The sequence below is a fragment of the Anopheles coustani genome, chromosome 3 (assembly GCF_943734705.1).
Source record: "Anopheles coustani chromosome 3, idAnoCousDA_361_x.2, whole genome shotgun sequence".
Lineage (NCBI taxonomy): Eukaryota > Metazoa > Arthropoda > Insecta > Diptera > Culicidae > Anopheles > Anopheles coustani.
The window spans coordinates 12,387,176-12,405,003 of record NC_071288.1 but is presented as its reverse complement, the minus strand read 5'-3'; the positions used below and the strand labels follow the sequence as shown (position 1 = coordinate 12,405,003).

At 48.2% G+C, this 17,828-nt stretch overlaps 1 protein-coding gene across 1 annotated transcript in view; it reads left to right on the top strand.

Moving 5' to 3' along the window:
* Positions 1-17,828, top strand: part of LOC131259723 (uncharacterized) — a 154,331-nt gene that overhangs the window by 114,800 nt on the left and 21,703 nt on the right. Inside the window, exon 7 of the mRNA XM_058261296.1 lies at positions 9,066-9,190. Within this exon, the coding sequence (XP_058117279.1) occupies positions 9,066-9,190 (125 nt within the window). The remainder of the gene's footprint in view (positions 1-9,065; positions 9,191-17,828) is intronic.

Genomic DNA, 17,828 nt, shown 5'->3' with positions numbered 1-17,828 from the left:
ATAAACAAAATTAATTAAACGCCCACTACCGGTCCTTCGCGTCGGTGCACCGCAGGCAGCGGCCGAGTAATGGCCAGCATCCGTCAGGCTGCCGTCGGTTTATTGGGAACGGTTTTAGAGTTTTGTGCCCGCCACGAACGGAAAATGATTACTGATGGCAGATTTCAGCAGGGAGTTTGCCTCGAATTTATTGAAATCGGACGGCGGCTCGTTAAACATCCGAATGTTATAATCTGATGCTAGTTTGCGTTGATTTTAATTACGATAGTCAAGCAGGGACAAGGAGGAAATTTAACAATTAAATTGGAAGAGCCGTTTTCGTGAAGCAGATCAATTTAATATGTTTACCCAAGGTTGGGATCCTCTACCTAGGAAAAGTTCGTGTGATTGCAATGATGGGCGTCTAATGTATGCTACTCTTGTGCGTTATCAAATAAAATAATGAATATGCCAATAACGAGAGGGGACTAATGTTATCACCCACACGGGATGGGCACTTATACCATCACCAAATGTAGCTTAAATTAACCGCTAACAAAAGTGTAGACCGGCAGCTCGTTCGCCGACTGCAAAATAATCCTCAGCTAACCCACAGCCACAAACGGTTAAATTGTACCCAAGCTGCTGGAACCTTTATCCGGTTTGGGTTTTTTGGGGGCTGGCGCCTTCAGAATTAAGCGACCGGAGATGAGTCAGACACCCTCTGGTAGGTTGACGGGAAAAACGTTGCGGTACGCCATGTCTGAAGGACGGGGTGGCATCATTTCCTGACTTACCGACTCGCAGCAGCTGCTGTAATGCTCGTAACGTGGCCATCATAACGTCCGGATTTCTCGTGCCCAGCGCGTCTCGCATCGGCAGTATCAGCATCGGGACGGTTTCGAGTATCTGCGGAACGGATGGGAATGAATCCGGGTGAAAACATGGTGGGTGATGGATGGAAATTAAGCAAAATAACTTATACACTCCATCTGCCGATTGCTTATCATTTGCTTTCGTCTGGTTAAGCGTCTCCATCTCGCGCTTAATCGTAATCGCAGTTCACGCCGAATGAAGATGGTGGAAAAAATGCGGCAGATTATGATAACGGCGCAAATCGGGTGGAAGTAACGACCACAATTATAATCACTGCCGTACAACTCCGGCGCTGTTGTTGCGTCGTTTGTGACAACTCTGCTCGATAAAGCCCTCGATCTATCTCTCCGTTCTCCGGACTGCTTTCTCCGGTTTCTCGTCGAAAAGTACGCCTCCGTTGGTGCGACACACCGCCCGCCCTCGTTACCCATTAAAGGACCGTTTTCCGAGGTATCCCTGCTCCGTTGTGTTGTACGCTTTTATCTCATGCTCGAAGTCTTAGCGTTGCCCAGAACGATTTAATTTGGTGATAGTTAACCGGAGGCTGCCCGTGCGCTCCCGGGGTTCATCCTCGCCGGGTACTAATCTTCAGTGGGGGCGCACGGATATCGACTCGCTCGACCGTAAAGACTATGTTGTTTCGACGCCGTGCGACGATCCGAAAGTAAATTAATTTTTTCATCCGATTCTCCGGAACTGCTCCAGCCGGGGGTCACAACAGACGCTGGGGAGTCCGAAGTAAGCTCCGAGGATTCGATGGCTTCTTCCCGCTGCGAGCCGGGATGGAGCAGAGTCGACTGATGTTGATGATGCAAACAAGCGCTCTGCGTCGGAGCAGAGGGGTAGGGCTTGTGTGGGGAGGACCTGTGCCCAGCGGTCGCCTGGCGTCATCAGCATTAGCATCGTCGCCCACCCACCCCATCCCGAAGCACGGGCACAGCGCGCTAATCTTCATCAAATTAATTTATTAAATTATTTACCATCATTGAGTCGGCTTTTTTGGAGCGGAAAAATCAAGTGGCCAGCGCATTCGCCTGCCCTCTACTGGTCACGCGGGGACGGAACCGTGGTACGTGAAGGGTTTGCTCGCTAAAAGGATAAGGAAATCGGAATACGAGTCAATCTAATTTTGCACAATCCGGCGAACGATCAGCCCTCGGCGGGCCGTGACTTTCTGCCGGACCGACGGCCGGCGTGTTTTGGGGGGTAAAACCCAGTCCTTGAACTGGGATTGAGTGAAGATTACCCGCGGCAGCACCACCGTCAAGCCACTCGCCACGCTTGGCCGCTGAAGGGAACGTCACCCAGAAGGCCAACAAACAGGCTAATGAAGAGAGAACAAGCGGCGGCAGCGAGTGAAGAGCTGCGGCCTGCGGGAGTAAAGTTTAGTCCATTAGTAAAATGGTTAACTCTTGCCAGCGGCTCTGCGACCGGCGATGCTGGTTGGCTCCCATCCGTCCTAACTGCTAAAGTTTATTAATTTTAAGTTTCGCCATCGTCACTCGGAGGACGCCGAAAGGAGTCAACGAAACCACCATATTGGCAGGTGGCCAGCAGGGATCAATAATTTTACATCGTTTTACGAACGAGAGCACCCATTGGGGGGGAGTTATTTGGGTTTGGAGTGAGGAAGGGGGGTTTAGAAAAATATGTCAACTTCCCAAGGGATGGATTTTTCGAATGCGTTGGGCGAAACAAATGGATTAAACCAGTGATGTCAAATTTCCTTCCAAAATAGGTCTGCGGGCCAAAACGTAGCATTGGTTGGATTTATGAAAAAAGGATCTTATTAGTGTGCTTTTAGCTTAACAGGCAATCATTATTTACACTTCAAGAAATTTTAACTGAAAATTTTGAAGGTCCATTTAATTACTTCTGATTAATTTGCTATGAATCTGCTAATATCGGGAACTCTCTAATTATTTTCTCTAGATAACTAGGTAACTCTCTACCATAAAGCACAATTGTGCTGAATTGCAAAATATGTTTAAATAAACTTGATACGATTTCGTTAGAATTTGGAAAATGATTGAATGTTTTGAGCTCTCGCTGCTCCCCGCTTCCAATGAATCAGAAAATTCTATAAGCTGGTTTAAGCGCATTCTATAAATACCTTTTTTCCGAATTATTCAAAATTTAATTAAAGTGGTCGCAATCGTTTTATCGATTCATGGGAAACAGCTCTTTATCCTGGCCAATTTGTTTTACAAATGAATAGATAACTAACGATCATATCTGTTCCATCGAAATCCAATCGAATATTAAAAACACGAACTTTTATTTCTTGGAATCGCTTGCACGCCACGTTATAAAAAATGTGATCTTTCTTCTCCGTCGACAATGGTTACAAGGAAGCACTTTCCTCTTCGCGCTATAACACATTAATTAATAAAATATATTTGAACTCTTCGGCTTTCTGTAATTCATTTCTGGCAATTGCCAGCTTTATACAATTCAAAAACCGTTCTCTAGAACTTAGCAATCCAAGTTTTTGAAATTTTGCCGAAATTTTTCACAGTTCAAACCGTTGCTTCGTTTAAAATACTAAACACTGTTAAAGATCTGTAATTTAATTGCGAAAGCTCTTGTAGTTAATCAGATTTATTCGCTTGTTTCGAAAATTCTGTATAAAACCCTAGGTCTTGTCCACCGCTATACGTCGGCGTGATCAATGGGGAGCATGACTTTCAAACAAAAGCCAATACTCAGGTTTTAATACTTTCCATGTATTATTTCAAAGGAGTCGCGGGCCGCATGTTTGACATCTCTGGTCTAAACGGTTTGACAAGTGGAAACGCTTTTCGCAACAAGGGGAAACAACGCTCGGACCAAGCGGGAAAGCCAGGTTCGGTAGCTTCGAGTGGAGTAATTAAGTATGCGAAAGTTTATCTCTGGGCGCCGATCAGATACAATGGTGAAAACTTCAGTTGACAATCGTCTTCTCCAACCGCAAGGAAGGAAACCCGAGAAAAGGGAACCAAACGAACAAACGAACGAATGAATGAATGGCCTAGCGAAGAGCCGGAAAGTCCTGTGAATGATGATTTTGCATGCAGCTGAATCATTAATTCTAGCTCCATTTCGTCCACCCCATCGGGTGGGGTGGTTTGGGTGAATGGTAGCCGGAGGCAACTCTTAGCAAAAGCCAACGCGTTCCATGCCACGTCTTTCTTCGGGCTGCCAGAGACGAACGAACCCGTAAAGCGCGCTGTTTGGGTGTTTGACAGTTGTTGTGTCGGAAATATATATATAGAGAGAGAAATGTATAAAAGCCACCCGCGGTGTAGACACAAACACCATCACCACTACCACCACTTCCCTCCGGACACATCCCAGGAGGTGCGAGCGTATCATGGCTCGGGAAAGAAAACTTCATTTGAATATTAAATGATTTATGTTTATGCGATCGCAGCCCGGTGATGGAGCGACCCTGACGGAAGACGATACGATTTCCACTCCCCTCTGTCTCCCCAACTCTGGGGAGGGGGGTCAAGTCAAGCCGCTGTCCGTTTCGCAGACGGTGGAGAGGATTAGCGAGATTTCGGTTTTGCGTGGGGTGGTATGTCCGTCCAAAAGGCGCCGCAAAAGGCGAACTCCGCAGGGATCGGTAGCGGGAATGTTTGTTTCAGATTTGATTTCGGTAGGGATTTTCTTTTTTTCCCGCGCAATCGATCTTTTGGGGCGGGAAAGTTTAAGAGTTTTTTTTGGCAAGAAAATGCGTAGGTCGTGAGCGTCGGGAAAGAATTTGTCGTTTACGGTACAAAAAGACCAACATTTAAATCGATCGAAGGAAGCGAGAGTTGCAACACACTTGACATCGTTCTGCACGACCTCGTCGTCCCTTGCCCCTCCAACTCAACGGCGTGCTAAGCGTCGAGCTGGGACAAATTTCGAATTTTCTTAACTCTCATTATGATGAATTTGTATGGAAATCGTGGCAATATTTGAATATTGTTATCATCGTTTCACGGAGCGCAAAAGTTTTTGTGCAAGGGCACACCACAACCACGAACGTCCCGGATGCTCGAGACGAGAAAACTCCCTCCACCCCACGCTCCAACGCTCCCTGCAAGCGAATCACGCTGGAAAATGCGATTTTGGCTGCAGCTCGAGCGTCAATGGCGAAAAGTTTTTGATTCCCGCTTGAATCGATGGCTTTTTGCTAAAGTGTATAAGTCCTTGCCGGGCACAGCTGGCTCCGTGACTGTTGGGAACTTTGCTACCACCCTATCCACGATGGGAGTGGAAAAGTTGAGTCTAATTTCTTATTCCGTTTGTTTTGCCACATGCACTCACTCCCGCTGAGCACGATGTAAGGAGATTCACCTGCCGGGAAAAGGGTCGGCTTATGTACCCGCACACAAGCAATACGCAGTGACATCAAGGGCTACGCTGGTCCTCGCCTACCGGGAGTGACAATGATGGAGCAGACAACACCCTCACGTCAGAGGGCGTTCGATAGTAAATCCACTTTGCCGTGGCCTCGGATTCGTGGTAAAACCTTTTCTTCACGAACGTCTCGAAGTTGGGACTAACAAGCAGTGTCGGGGGAAACTTGAACGATTTCCAACGAACGAACGACGTTCGAAGGCGGGCATTAGTTTGATTTGCATGTGCTCGGAAAAGTCACAAATCGTGCGGAGAAAGAAAACGAAATTTAAAATTTAAATCCTAAAGGCTTCAAACGGTACATTTCACTGCGTAATCCCCCATGCCAGTTGGTAGTTGGTAGTTGTGCCTGTTTTGCAACCTGTTGGGACACTTTTGAAGCGAAATGGATCTTTTGCGCTCGAGCATCAAGGGAGGGTGGTTCATGTTCTTGTGGAAATACCGCCCGGTAGAGTGATATGATGATTAACATCAGTATGCCTTTCGGCCGGTGAAAGAAGTTGTTGGCTCTACAATTCCCCATTCAAATATCTCTTCCGTCCACAAGGGTGGGAGGTTGACTCACCTTCGAGCTCAGCAGAAAGAGACTGATCTAGTCCACTGTCCGACGAGCTTGGACTATTTATGGACCCTGGATCCCGAAGTCCCAGCATTAATTTACCGATTTGCTAAAGAAGGAATCACTACCATCAGGTCACGGCTGCAGATTGCACCAGAGACCCGACTCTCGCTTAGAAAAGTGTAGTTACCTTCCCAAGCGTGTCTCTAGCCGGACCTGGTCCCAGGTGATGGTGATTATTAGCTAGCTTCCAGCTCGGTCCATCGTTCGCCCGCATCGAGAGTGATGATTTCTCTTTCATCAACTCACCCCAACGGTCCTCCGATCGATGCCCGATGGGGTCGGTGTGTTGCATCGGCTTCCGAGAATGAGGTCAACGGCGGATGGAGATGTTGGTCAGCCGAGTCTCAGGGGGGTCATATTTTATGACACTCTTCTAGCCGGCATTCGGTAGAATGAAAGTGAGTGAAGTATCAGCCGTGTTTGCCTACTCCATTTACGCCATCACTGGCGTTCTCTCGCCTTCAGGCCGGGACGATCCATCCCGGAGCCAAGGACATGGAGTAGATGGAGATGTAAAAAACAGCGGGCACTAAAAAATAGAAAACTAGACCAGTCAATCGAGAAGAGCCGGTGGAAAGAGCATGTAAGGTTTCCCGGGAATGGCAGCTTAGCGAAGGTCAACCGAAGAGGGAAAGCCAGCGGGCAACTTACACGCCGACGTCAACATTCCGACCAACAACCGCGTGATGATGGCCAGAGTTCAACCGACATAAAAAGCCTCATAAGGGCTACGGGGGGTGGCAAATCGGGTGTGCGCGTGTGTGCGTGGCAAAATGGGCGACTGATAGCAAGTGACAGCGACAGCCCGCGGCTCACGGACCGGACCAACTTTCAACATCACGTTTCACAACCGAAGGACGAATGGAAGAGTGTGACACGTTGAACAGGATTCCTTTATTACTTTCGTTCCTTTTTTTCAACTATGCTTCCTCTTCTGTCCATCAAAATAAACCCTCCATAGTGCAGGGCGAAAGTGAAGGAAAAAGTGAACCGAAATGGATGGGGATTCGCCGAAAATGTGGCAATAAATCTTGCGCACCAGGGAAAGTTTGATGGAGCTGATTCACCGAACCGAGAGACGACAAAACAGCGAGCGCCAACACTAAACCACCATTAGCCATTTTGCCTAAAAAGCTTCATCCGGTAGTCCGTCGCATGGATCACAATGCATTATTACACGCGTGCAGCTAAACACAAAAGCGAACAGACGAGTATGCAACAGAAGTTCATCTGCATTCTTGCCGCAACAGTCGGGAACGCCTGCAGCTCTCGAGCCGTCGCTACCGAAAGCTCTCCACCGTACCGGCGGACCAGATTGCATTAGCGTCTGTCAGTGTGTCCTGGTGAGCGAGATGCATTAGTTTGGCTCGGAATATCCTCGGAGTACGCTCCAACCGGGGCTGTGTCTCCATCCCACCGTACGTCACTGGCAAATGCAATTTCAAGCAGCACTCGCTCGACCACTCGGCGACGCATTGAGGGGAGACGAACGTCGAGGTGCATTGTCACTAGACATCCCTGTCAACGGGCGTGTACAGCGTTTGTTGCCACTGCGAGTGGCCAATGAATGATTCGCCCCGGCTCGGAAGTGAATGGAAGGCAAAAACAGCTTTTCCACCACGTTCACGCTTTGAACTGTCGCGAGGAGTTTTTCCCGTTGGCCGAGGCAGTGCTGTGCAACAGTTGGCAACGGACGCTCGTACGGATGGGTATTGTGTTTGTGCCGCTTTTGCTTTTGCACCAGAAGAGCTCTTGCTGGCACTCGTGTGGTGGCCCCACAAAGGCCAGCAATTAAATGCCAGTCTAAATTAAGTCTTCCAAACTGTTAAATAATTTTCTTGGCGGCGTTTCCAACTTTCATGGGGAATTTAATTTTACATGCATCGTCGATGAAGTTGGCAACGATTAAATGTACTTGTTTGTTTCGTTACTGCATTGTATACGACTCAAGATTGGTGAAAAAAAAGGTCGTTTCAAACCGTGCATAGAGCCAAAAACATAGGGAATATTTTTGACAGTTGGTTTGAATTTTTGAAATCTTTCATGAGCTGCTTGAAATGTTTGTGTTTAACAGAACATTTAGTATATTTCACTAACTGAACAAGTGATTGAGGCGTGTTCGCGGAATTTCGCGGATAGAAATTGATCCTCTGTGCGAAGTCATGGGACATGGTTCCTGTTGGTCGCCATGACTATCTAAATGAAGTGTGATGGTCTTCCTCATGTACAGCCTTCCTCCAGAACATATACCAAATGCCTCAATTGCTTGCTCTGTGAAAAATATCAAATTCGCAGTTTTACCCCACTTTAATGGCTGCTCACTAAGAGGTGAACAAAATTCAAACCAACTGTCAACAATATTCTCACGGTCTCTGGCACGTTACATAGTGTGCTGCGACCTCTTTTTATATTAATCTTGGTAAACCCGTAAGTACAAAGTGGTACATATCTGATAAAATCTCTTTCCCGTTGCCATCTACAAAGTTGCATCATTTGAAAAGGGGTTCATTAAGCTCTGACTCACCTGTCGTTCGGTTCCGACCGCCAGCAGGTCCCTAACGCCGTGTCGGGCAAACTCCCGGTACGGGAATGTCACTTCACACAACCTAGAATAATGCATCGCGTACCGGGGCGTGTTGGTAGGAATAGAACTCGAAATTCGTCGCATAGCGCCGTTGCCAAACCTACCCGTCGAAAAACAGCGGCAAAAAGCGCCGATAGTTCAGCTCCTCCGGTGGCGTGTGCCACTTGATGAAGTGCCACAGGCCGCGAGGACCACACTCGCGCGATACCGGCACGTCACCGCGCAGATAGAACCGTCGGAAGCGCGAAATTCGTGGCCCCCGGATGCAGGTCACCGGAATCGGGCACGGTGGAATCACCCGGACGCAACGCTGGTACGCCGACTGCACGGTGAACGCCGGAACGGGACGACCGAATTCAGGACAGGTGCGAACCTTGCACCAGCACGACGCCATTGGATATTATTCAAACGTTCGCTGGTCGATTGATAACGAAGTTGTGTGCCACTTGAAATGTGTAGAACCCTTTTACTTATCGCAAAATAATTTGTCACTTGAAATTTGAACACTTCACGCCACGGGATCCAAAACAACTTTAACAGCACGTTAGCGAAACGCTCGCGAACCAAAGCCTACTGATGTCGTTTCATAACCGCTTTTCTTTATCCTTTTTGCAGAGGAGGACTACGACGCGTTCTGCCTGGCGTACATGTTCACCTACCGCGACTTCGAGATGGGCACGCTCGGTCTGGCCTGGACCGGCGACCTCAAGAATGCGGGCGGTGTTTGCGAGAAGAACGGGGTAAGTAAACGTCACCCGGAATGTCCGTTGTTTCCTAATACACATCCAATCTAATCCGAGCCCAAACCGATGGCGAACAGTACCATTAATTCATGTTGGTTTAGTTTACAATCCGAACAAGACACCGCGTTAATTAATAAGTGCTTCGAAGCGGGACGATTTCCGGAAAAATGGCTGACTCATGCCGATGTCGCCGTTGCTGCGCAGTTCTCGAAAAGCGGCGCCTGCCTTGCTCGGATATTTTCCGATGAAATTTAAAACCTTTCGCACCAGCGAAACGAAGCGCCTGCCATTATTAATGCTCGTCCTGTAATTGGGCTGTCTAATCTGCAACAAATCTTCCGACGACTGTGCCCGCCAACCTATCGAGATCCAATTTGGCACACTTGTTTGCCTGGCTGGCAGAAAGCTCGCCCGGCGCCGGAAGCGAACCCAACAGCGTGGATGGCCGCGCGATAGGAAGCTACATCAAATTTAATGACCACTCATCGCATCCCATCCTTCGGCCCTAGTGGTGGTGGTGGTTTGGCATTTTATTTTTTGCTATTGCTACCACTTTAGCAGACACTACTCCGCCCGTTCCCTCGTTCCGTTCCCGGTTTCGCCCTACGGGTCTGATTTTTATGATTATTGGCTCAGACACGGATGGAAGAAGCTTTCCATTAAATTTCAATACCCGCCCCAAGCGGAACAGCTTGCCACGTGCGTGTGTGTATGTGTGTGTGTTGGATACGTTGATATGAGAGGTGCTCGGGTGGTAACTTATTTAATGCGCCAACGAGAAGACTTCCGCCCGGACGGTCGAAGGGAGCGCCATTTTATTATCCCACACACACACACGACGAACCGATGGCGGAAATCGGGCATCCAGCATCACACAGATTATTATGCCGACAGACAGGCAAACGATCCGATTTTATTGACGCCCAACTCCGATGAGCTTCAAGCTGCGAATCTGGTGCTTGCGTTGGGATTTGGTCGGCAATTGCGATTCCCCCCGCCGGATCGATGCTATCGCCACTCGACGACCCCAAAGACCTTGCGGCATGCGAGCAAAGGATTTGCCTCGGGGGAGCAACGCTAGGTCAGCAGATTTGAAATCATTTGAATTGCGGAATGATTATATCCCGCTTTGGGGGAGGATCCGTCGGGGGTTGTTTTTATTTCCGTTCTATCCTTCCCAGTGGCGGACTTTAATAAAAATGGGAATCAGTGCCCTGTGTGCTAGCCCTCGACCCGGGATTTCTCTGAAGTACTTCGAAGTCATCTTTCATTACGCCACCCGCCAATGTGTGCTCGATTTCAATTAGCTCGCTTGCGCGCGCGCAGTCGAACGGAAGTGGAAGTGCTTGAGCCTCGATGGTTGGAATGGTGAATCTGACTGCATCAATAATCCGTCGAGTGTCGGTCGGTCTATTCATGATACGAATCAACCCGCTTTCCTTTGGTTCCCGTTGGCTCATCAAGGAACCGTCGGTGCATCGATAATCATACCCGCTTTTGCGCTGATACCGATACCATGCCGTGGTAAGCGTAGTGAACGTTTCCGCCGTTCGGTACTGGATGCGCCGGTTGAGTAAATATTCTACAACTCCACTGTAGCCGAGGGTGAGTCCTTTGCTTGAGTATTTGTTTGGTTTTTGTGTGCGCTCTTCCTTCGATGTGTTTGAATTTTTTTCACCTTAGAGACGGTAGCACTCGTCGCGTATGGATGGTTTTGGAAAATGAATGGCCTCGTCAAGAGTGTCGCCGTCGTCAAACCTTTTCTGGCGACCGCAGGATACTCACCCTGTCCGAACGATAACCATTGCTACTACAACGCAACCGATGCAACTCTTTTTTCGTCGAGTGCTAGGTACATCGACAGGAAAATTCAAAAGAAAAGTTCACCTACACCAGCGGTTTCAATTACCTCGTCTGGGCACTATGGTTCACCGGAATGCACTAGATAGAATGTTGCCGTTCTGTGAGGTTTTTCCGTAGATTAAATTCTACATCTCATTATTTAAACAACAAAAATCGCTTAATTTTCGAAAAGCAACTGTTTTGAAATGTCTTTTCTCCATTATTTTGAAATTATACACAAACGTAAAGTTTTCTTACTTCCCAAAGGATATTTTTACCATCTTTACAATCGTCTCACATTTTTTTTAATATAGACAGCAGTATTTGTGTGCTTAAACTCATATACAACATTAACATACGTTTTATAACGATCAGCTAACATTCAATTCCACTTTTTAATATTTTTAGCTGTTGATAGGGCACGAAAATAAATATTTTTGTGAATCTGTTGTTCAAGTGCTTTGTAACTATTTAAGTGTTCTGTATAAGGAATGCAATAGAGTTAAAAACGTGAAAGTTTCAAAGCATGTCTCCTAATTTTTTTTCTTACACTCATTTAAATTTTTTGTTGAACTGTAAAAATTTATGTAAAAACATACAATGTTCAGGAAAATTCCGCTATCATGCATTTATAAAAAAAAGTATGTATGATTTTCTAGTGTTTTCTTTTTGAGTTTGTGTAAAATTTGGGAGCGAAAGGCTACCAACACACCCACTGTGCATGGCAGTCGTGAGGAGTCTATTTAATTTTTTGCCAAAATGTCTAACTTTTTGATACGTCTGGAGGGGGTTTGATGTGCACGATGGTGACGATTGGATGTTCGCGTGTACTTGAATAGTCCTTCAACATTTTCGGGATGGATTTTGTTTTTTGTTTTCAAACTCCGTACACGCTCCGTACCATCTGCATCGTGCCGGGTTTAGCAGGAATTACTAGACAAAAGCCGAACCCACGCTTTGACCGACGCCAAACTTGTTGAGTTTGGTCTGCGTTCCTTTTTTCCTCCCTACCTTGGCCTTGTCCTAGCCCTTTGGAAAACTAACTAGGATCATTTCCACTCATTAGCCAGCGTGACGCGTTCGGCGGTCGGTGGAAATACGCGAGAAAGACACAGGGTTTTGTACCTTTTTTGCTATCGGCCATTTTTTTTTTCATTCCTTTGTCCGTGGACGTGGTCCGTGGCTGGATCCGAATCCGAGGTCCGGCTCCGGTCCGGAGCTTGTTATACGGATTCCGTCGAAAGCGAAAGTTTCGTCCGCTGGCTGGAAGAATGATGGGTCGCCATTTTCTTCGGGCGCCCGGTGCGCCGGTTCGGCCCTAATGGGACGCCGAGTGGGGTGGAAACAGATGACAGGTCGTAAAAACTCTTGGCCCCCGCCGATCGCTAGCGACCTCCGGAGCCGTGATGGAGGCCGATGGAGGACGTGAGACGGTACAACACTTTCCAGCTTTTCCCACCCCCTGTCAACCACCTTTTGTTCTAAGCTACCCTTTTGTTCTGCCGGAGGGCCCGTTCTGTCCGACGAAAAATGGCGTTTTGTTAGTTTTGGTTGCTTGTTTTGCGTTTTGTCCATCGTCTTTTCTGTTGGCCGATGGAAAGCTTGTGATATATATTTTCTCCGGCGTCATTTTCCATGCTATGGTACGCAATTGTTCACACACCGCAATGACAAACATCCCGGGCGCGGATGACGGAGATGGATTGGAGTCACCATGGAGTTCTGGGCGGGGGGAGGGGCTGGAAAGATACAAATGTTACACTCCAGCTAGCAGATTCTTCTCCTCGCTAGAGAACCGGGTGCCAATTTGCACACCGTCGGTCCGAGGTTGGACCGCTTCGGTTGTGTAATAAAAGGCCCCGGAACAGCTGGGCCGGACCACCCCCAGCTAGCTGCCGCTCCCAAGACCGAGGACATCCTAAATCATTTGTCAACCCGTGCTGACGATAAACTCGGATTTATCGTGCCGGAGGTGCTGCGCATCGGTTATATTCGGGCGGATGCTTTTACGAGTCCACCCGTTCGATGGAGCAAACTTTTGCCTTCCGGGTAGGAAGAAAATAAAATTTAGCTACGACTGCTTCGTCGTCCCTTGCGCAGCTAGCAAGCGAGTCCTGATGCTGTCCGGCGTCACGTTCTCGGGAAACGAATACCGAACGTTTGCAGAAAAGGTGCGATGAATTTCGGTGTTTCACATTTTTTGATCGCTTTCTGGCGTTCCTTACGAAAGCGTGCAGACATTCGAGGCACGACAGACATAGTGGCACGTTGTTGTTTGATGTAGCGACAATTCTTCATCGGCATCGGATCGGTTCTACACCATCAAAGTCTATGGGAAAGGAGAAAGGAAAGAGAAATTCCGAAATACCGACGGCTGCAGCTACTTTTGGGTTTAAAAGAAGAATAATCTATAAAAAAAACCCTTTGCGAAAGCGTTCAATAAATTGTATCCTTTTTTTCTCTAGACGCTTCTGTTCAGTACACGAGGACCAAGTATCTCCTCTCTTCAACCTTTCATGCTGAAGTGCACTAAAACTGCTGAAAAGGTCCACCGGATGCCTTCCCGTCCACCGTCATCCACCAAATGTCCTTTTTTTTAGCTTACACCGTTGTTGCCACGACGGTGTTGAAGACAAAACAATTCTTCCACCCACCACTCTTCCGAGCTTTCCGCCCTCTCGTGGAAGGAAATGCAATTTCCGTCTCAATTACGGTGTGTCAGCGGTACGGTCGGGTCCGGTGGCCACGAAACATAGACCCACGATCCACGACCATATTGTTCCGTCCAGCGTTCACCGGACGAAAGGGAGCGCGATACTCGGATGGTCGAAAGAATTGAATTTTAATCCAATCTGAAGGCGACTAAAGTTTCCGCTGATTGTGTACAACCTCTTCGGCGCTCCGACAAGCGGCGAGGGCTTGAAGAATGACTTATTTTTGGAGTGGATTGCTTCAGTGGTCTCCTCCTTGCCCTCGGGATAAACTTCAAACTACCGTGGTGGATGTTTCCAATCTGTGAAGCTTTGGAGCTAAAGTTCGGTGAAAGATTTATGCTCTGAATGGCTTTTATGGTAGAATTTTTAATCAATCACAATTGCTTACAGCGGTTGATCCGGGAGTTCAATTTAAAGATATGCTTCTTAATTCGAATGGAACCGTGCGTAAATTTTTATCGTTGAACTACGTTTTCTCTTATCAGATTCACTTCATCTCTGCAAGTGGTTGAGCTTTCCCCTTCGATGTTCGGACAAGTGTTGAATGCGACGGAATAATTTCATTCCGTTTACGAGCCCGGGACTCCTCCACTACCCCCTCCCACCCCCTCGCCTCCATCCCACCCAATCGAGCCGCTGGCAAGTGCTGCACCGAATTAAATAAGCCCGTCGGCGATTGGGCGTCGTAAAAAAGCAAATTACATTCGCCCGTTCGTCATCGTGCCGGTCGTCATCAATTTCCACTAAGAGTGACGCCAGCAATCCCTCCGAAATATCTCGCACAATTTATTGGCATTTCCTTCGCACCCCCTGCCCGCCGATCGCCCGCTATCCGTCATCTCAGCGTCGAGCGCTTCTGCGGGTGCAACCGTTCTGCAGATCGGAAGTGTCGATCGATAGTGATTTATTTCGCTCACGGATGATGTTTGCCCGCCCGGATGAATGAATTTCCGTCCCATCGACAACCGCATTAGCCTATCGAGGCCTTTTATGTATGTGCTGGTGTGCGTGTGTGTGTTGAGTGTCGAGAAAACCAACGGTAGTAGGTCGGGCTGGTTTTTCCGAGTGTCTAATTGTGGAGTGGGAAGCCTTAAGAAAAGAAAACTACGGAAACGGACGAATGAATCAGAAAAAGAAATTCTCGGGCCCGACTTGCACGTCCTGCAGCCGTTTGCTTGAAGGGAAAAGAAAAGAAAACCTTTGTCATCATTGCGACCAAACGGCCGACCTTGGTTGGGTCTTTCATGTTTCCCTCCCAATTTATCCCCAAAGAAAAAAAAAAATGAGACGAAAGATGTTCACGCCAACATCATCACGAACCACGGTACCGGTTGTCGGCTTTTCCGCGACCACGGCCACTTCTTGGCCCGTACACAATAACGGAGTGCGCTGGAGCAGTTGCTTCCAAACTGAATTTATGACCACCTCTGACATTGACTTAACCGAAAACCGCCACTGCGATCACTTTAATGTGTCTGCCAGCGCAACAAGATGATAACGGCACGAACCGGAGGATATCCATGTTTCCGTCCCACGTCCCTACCGTGCCATCGAAACGGCTACCGATGACGAGCCAGTTTCAACGTTGACCCGAAACCGGAGGGCGGACATATATATTCTCCAACGTAACGACAGCGAAACCGAAACCGGGCAAAACGGAACGGTTTGGTGGTGGTGGTGAAATAACGTGCTGCCGTACAGATAACGTTCGAATGGGAGGGAGAAGGTGGTGGAGAGGGGTGCAGGCAGACCACTGGACAGACAGACTGGTTGCCGTGCGCCGGAAAAAGGGCCACAGCGTGTAACAACGGCTGCGAAGCGAGAATAAAGAATATCAATAGAGACATTCATACAACTTTTATGGACAAGAAATGATAATTTACAACCCTCCGGAGGCAGTTAGTTATGATAGCTTCCGCACAGGTACCCCGTCCGCAACACCATCCCCCGGCTTCGCCACAGGATCTTTCTGCAAGCCACACGCTGGAGCAACGTGGAGCATTTTTCCTATTTGCGCCTGAATGTCGGCAAACCGGTGCACTTCGAGAGATCATTCGAGTGCCGGAGAGGAAGGTCAAAGTTTTTCCCGCTCGCATGTCTCATACACACACGCACACACCCCGTTCCGTTCTTAATCCACCGATTCGACATCCGGCGACACACGGACACGTTCCGGTTCCAACGGCCGTTGATGTTTGCCCCTGGCAACCCGGCGAACAAGGGTCACGTACACGTGACTCGCATCGGCCCCCGCCGGAATATGGCGAGAAATGTACTAATTGTAAAAGTTTGACTCACTTCACAGCCCCGGGGGGGAGGGGGAGTTGGGTCAAGTAACAAACGATGCATGCGTCCGGCACATTCTCTCCCCGGGGGACCCCATCCCCGGTCTCTGCTCCCATGTCAGCAGGTTGTTCTTTCGCAGCTAATTCGGGGCATAATTTTCGATTTCGTCCCGAGCGACCTCTCGCTGGGTTCGAACGACCCATTCCAACCATCAATAGCCACCGGAGGGAACCTGGTCGGCACATAACTTCTATTCCGGATGACCAATTAACGGGCGACTGCTGAGCTTCCCGGTTCTCGGAACCGGCCAAAGGCTGGTTGCAATTTTTGGGGCGAGTTTTACTGGTGCAGCAGTTTTGGGTTTTCGAACTTCGTACGGTCCAGTTAGTCGTTGGTAAAATATTCAACGAACTTCACCCCGGAGTACGGTTTCCAGCGTTTCGGCAGTGGCAAATTGAAATGTGTTTTGGTGTTTTATTCCTTCTTTCTTCCTTTCTTGTGAATCAACCCGAGTGTTGTGGTGTGCACTTTTGAAAATAATATTACAATCCACTTCGGCATCCCAACGTTCGGTGCAAGGTTTCGTCTTTCATTGTACTTTCCCGGAAGACGCGGGAGTACGGAAAATGTGCTGAATGCTTTTACTTCACATGTGATCCTTTAAAAGGATTGCAATTTCGTCCGCCCTATTTTCCTTTCAGCACTCTTCAAACTGCCCCAAAAAATCATGCACTAGCCGTTGGTTGGAAAGTGAAGCACTTTAACTTGATGACTGCATGCCGTTTGCTATTGTTATAAGTTTTTTTTTCTCTAAATCAACTTATAAAAAAAAGCATCCAACATTGATGGTCCGGGCTGGAGTCCGGAGCCTCATGCTGCTACATTTCCGGAACGAAATTGGATGGAATAAAGCTCCCATTTGCGCCCCGTTCCTCCCACTTGACAACAACACGTTTGCACGTTTCAGGTTGTCCTGGAACGTCTAGACTGCAAACGAACGGACGGCAAGTCCTTTCCCTCCTGCTCGAACATTGGTACGCCAACTCAGGGCCGGGGATTTTAGGAGTCTTCGTTTTTATCTGTGCTGCTTCTTCCGAGCCTCGGTGGGCTCGGTATTCCGATGCGGTTCCGCAGACTAAAGTTTGTTTCCATTCGGTGCGCCCAAAAATCTCTCCCCCTCCGGGATCCGGGTTGTGTTGCGGTCAGGTGAAAATCTTTTTTTTTTTTCTCCCGGATGGTCCACTCGAAAGCCCACCTCGTCCGGTGTTGGAAGCGATGTGTTGGACGTTGCATACCATTCTGGTCGGTTGGTCACGGCGGAAGAATGTATTTATTTATTAACATGCACATCGCATCCGCTACGGGGTGTAAAGGTGGCTTGGATGGACCGCTGGGGAGAGCCATGTGAGGGGTGAGCAGGAGGTGGGAAAGCTACAACAGCACCGGAAAAAAAACCCCTCGTTCGACGTCGGGGAATGGGACAGACAGAAAATAAAATGGCAACAAAATGGACGAAACACGTTACGATGGTTTCCGTCGGGTTCGGAATTTCCACCACCAACTCCACCAGCCCAGGAAGTGGGTGATTCTGTCCGGATGTCCTTGTGACTGGACCACCGTCTCGAGCATTGGTTGAAGATTTTCCTGCTTCCCACACGTACGGAAAGTACGGTTGACAATAGTACCAGTGGCATGAGGGAAACTATAGAATCTCTAACTATTTTCCATCCGGTCTATCCGGTGGACGTGTTTCGTGGCAAGAAGTTAAGATGGAAAAAAGTGCATCGAGTGCT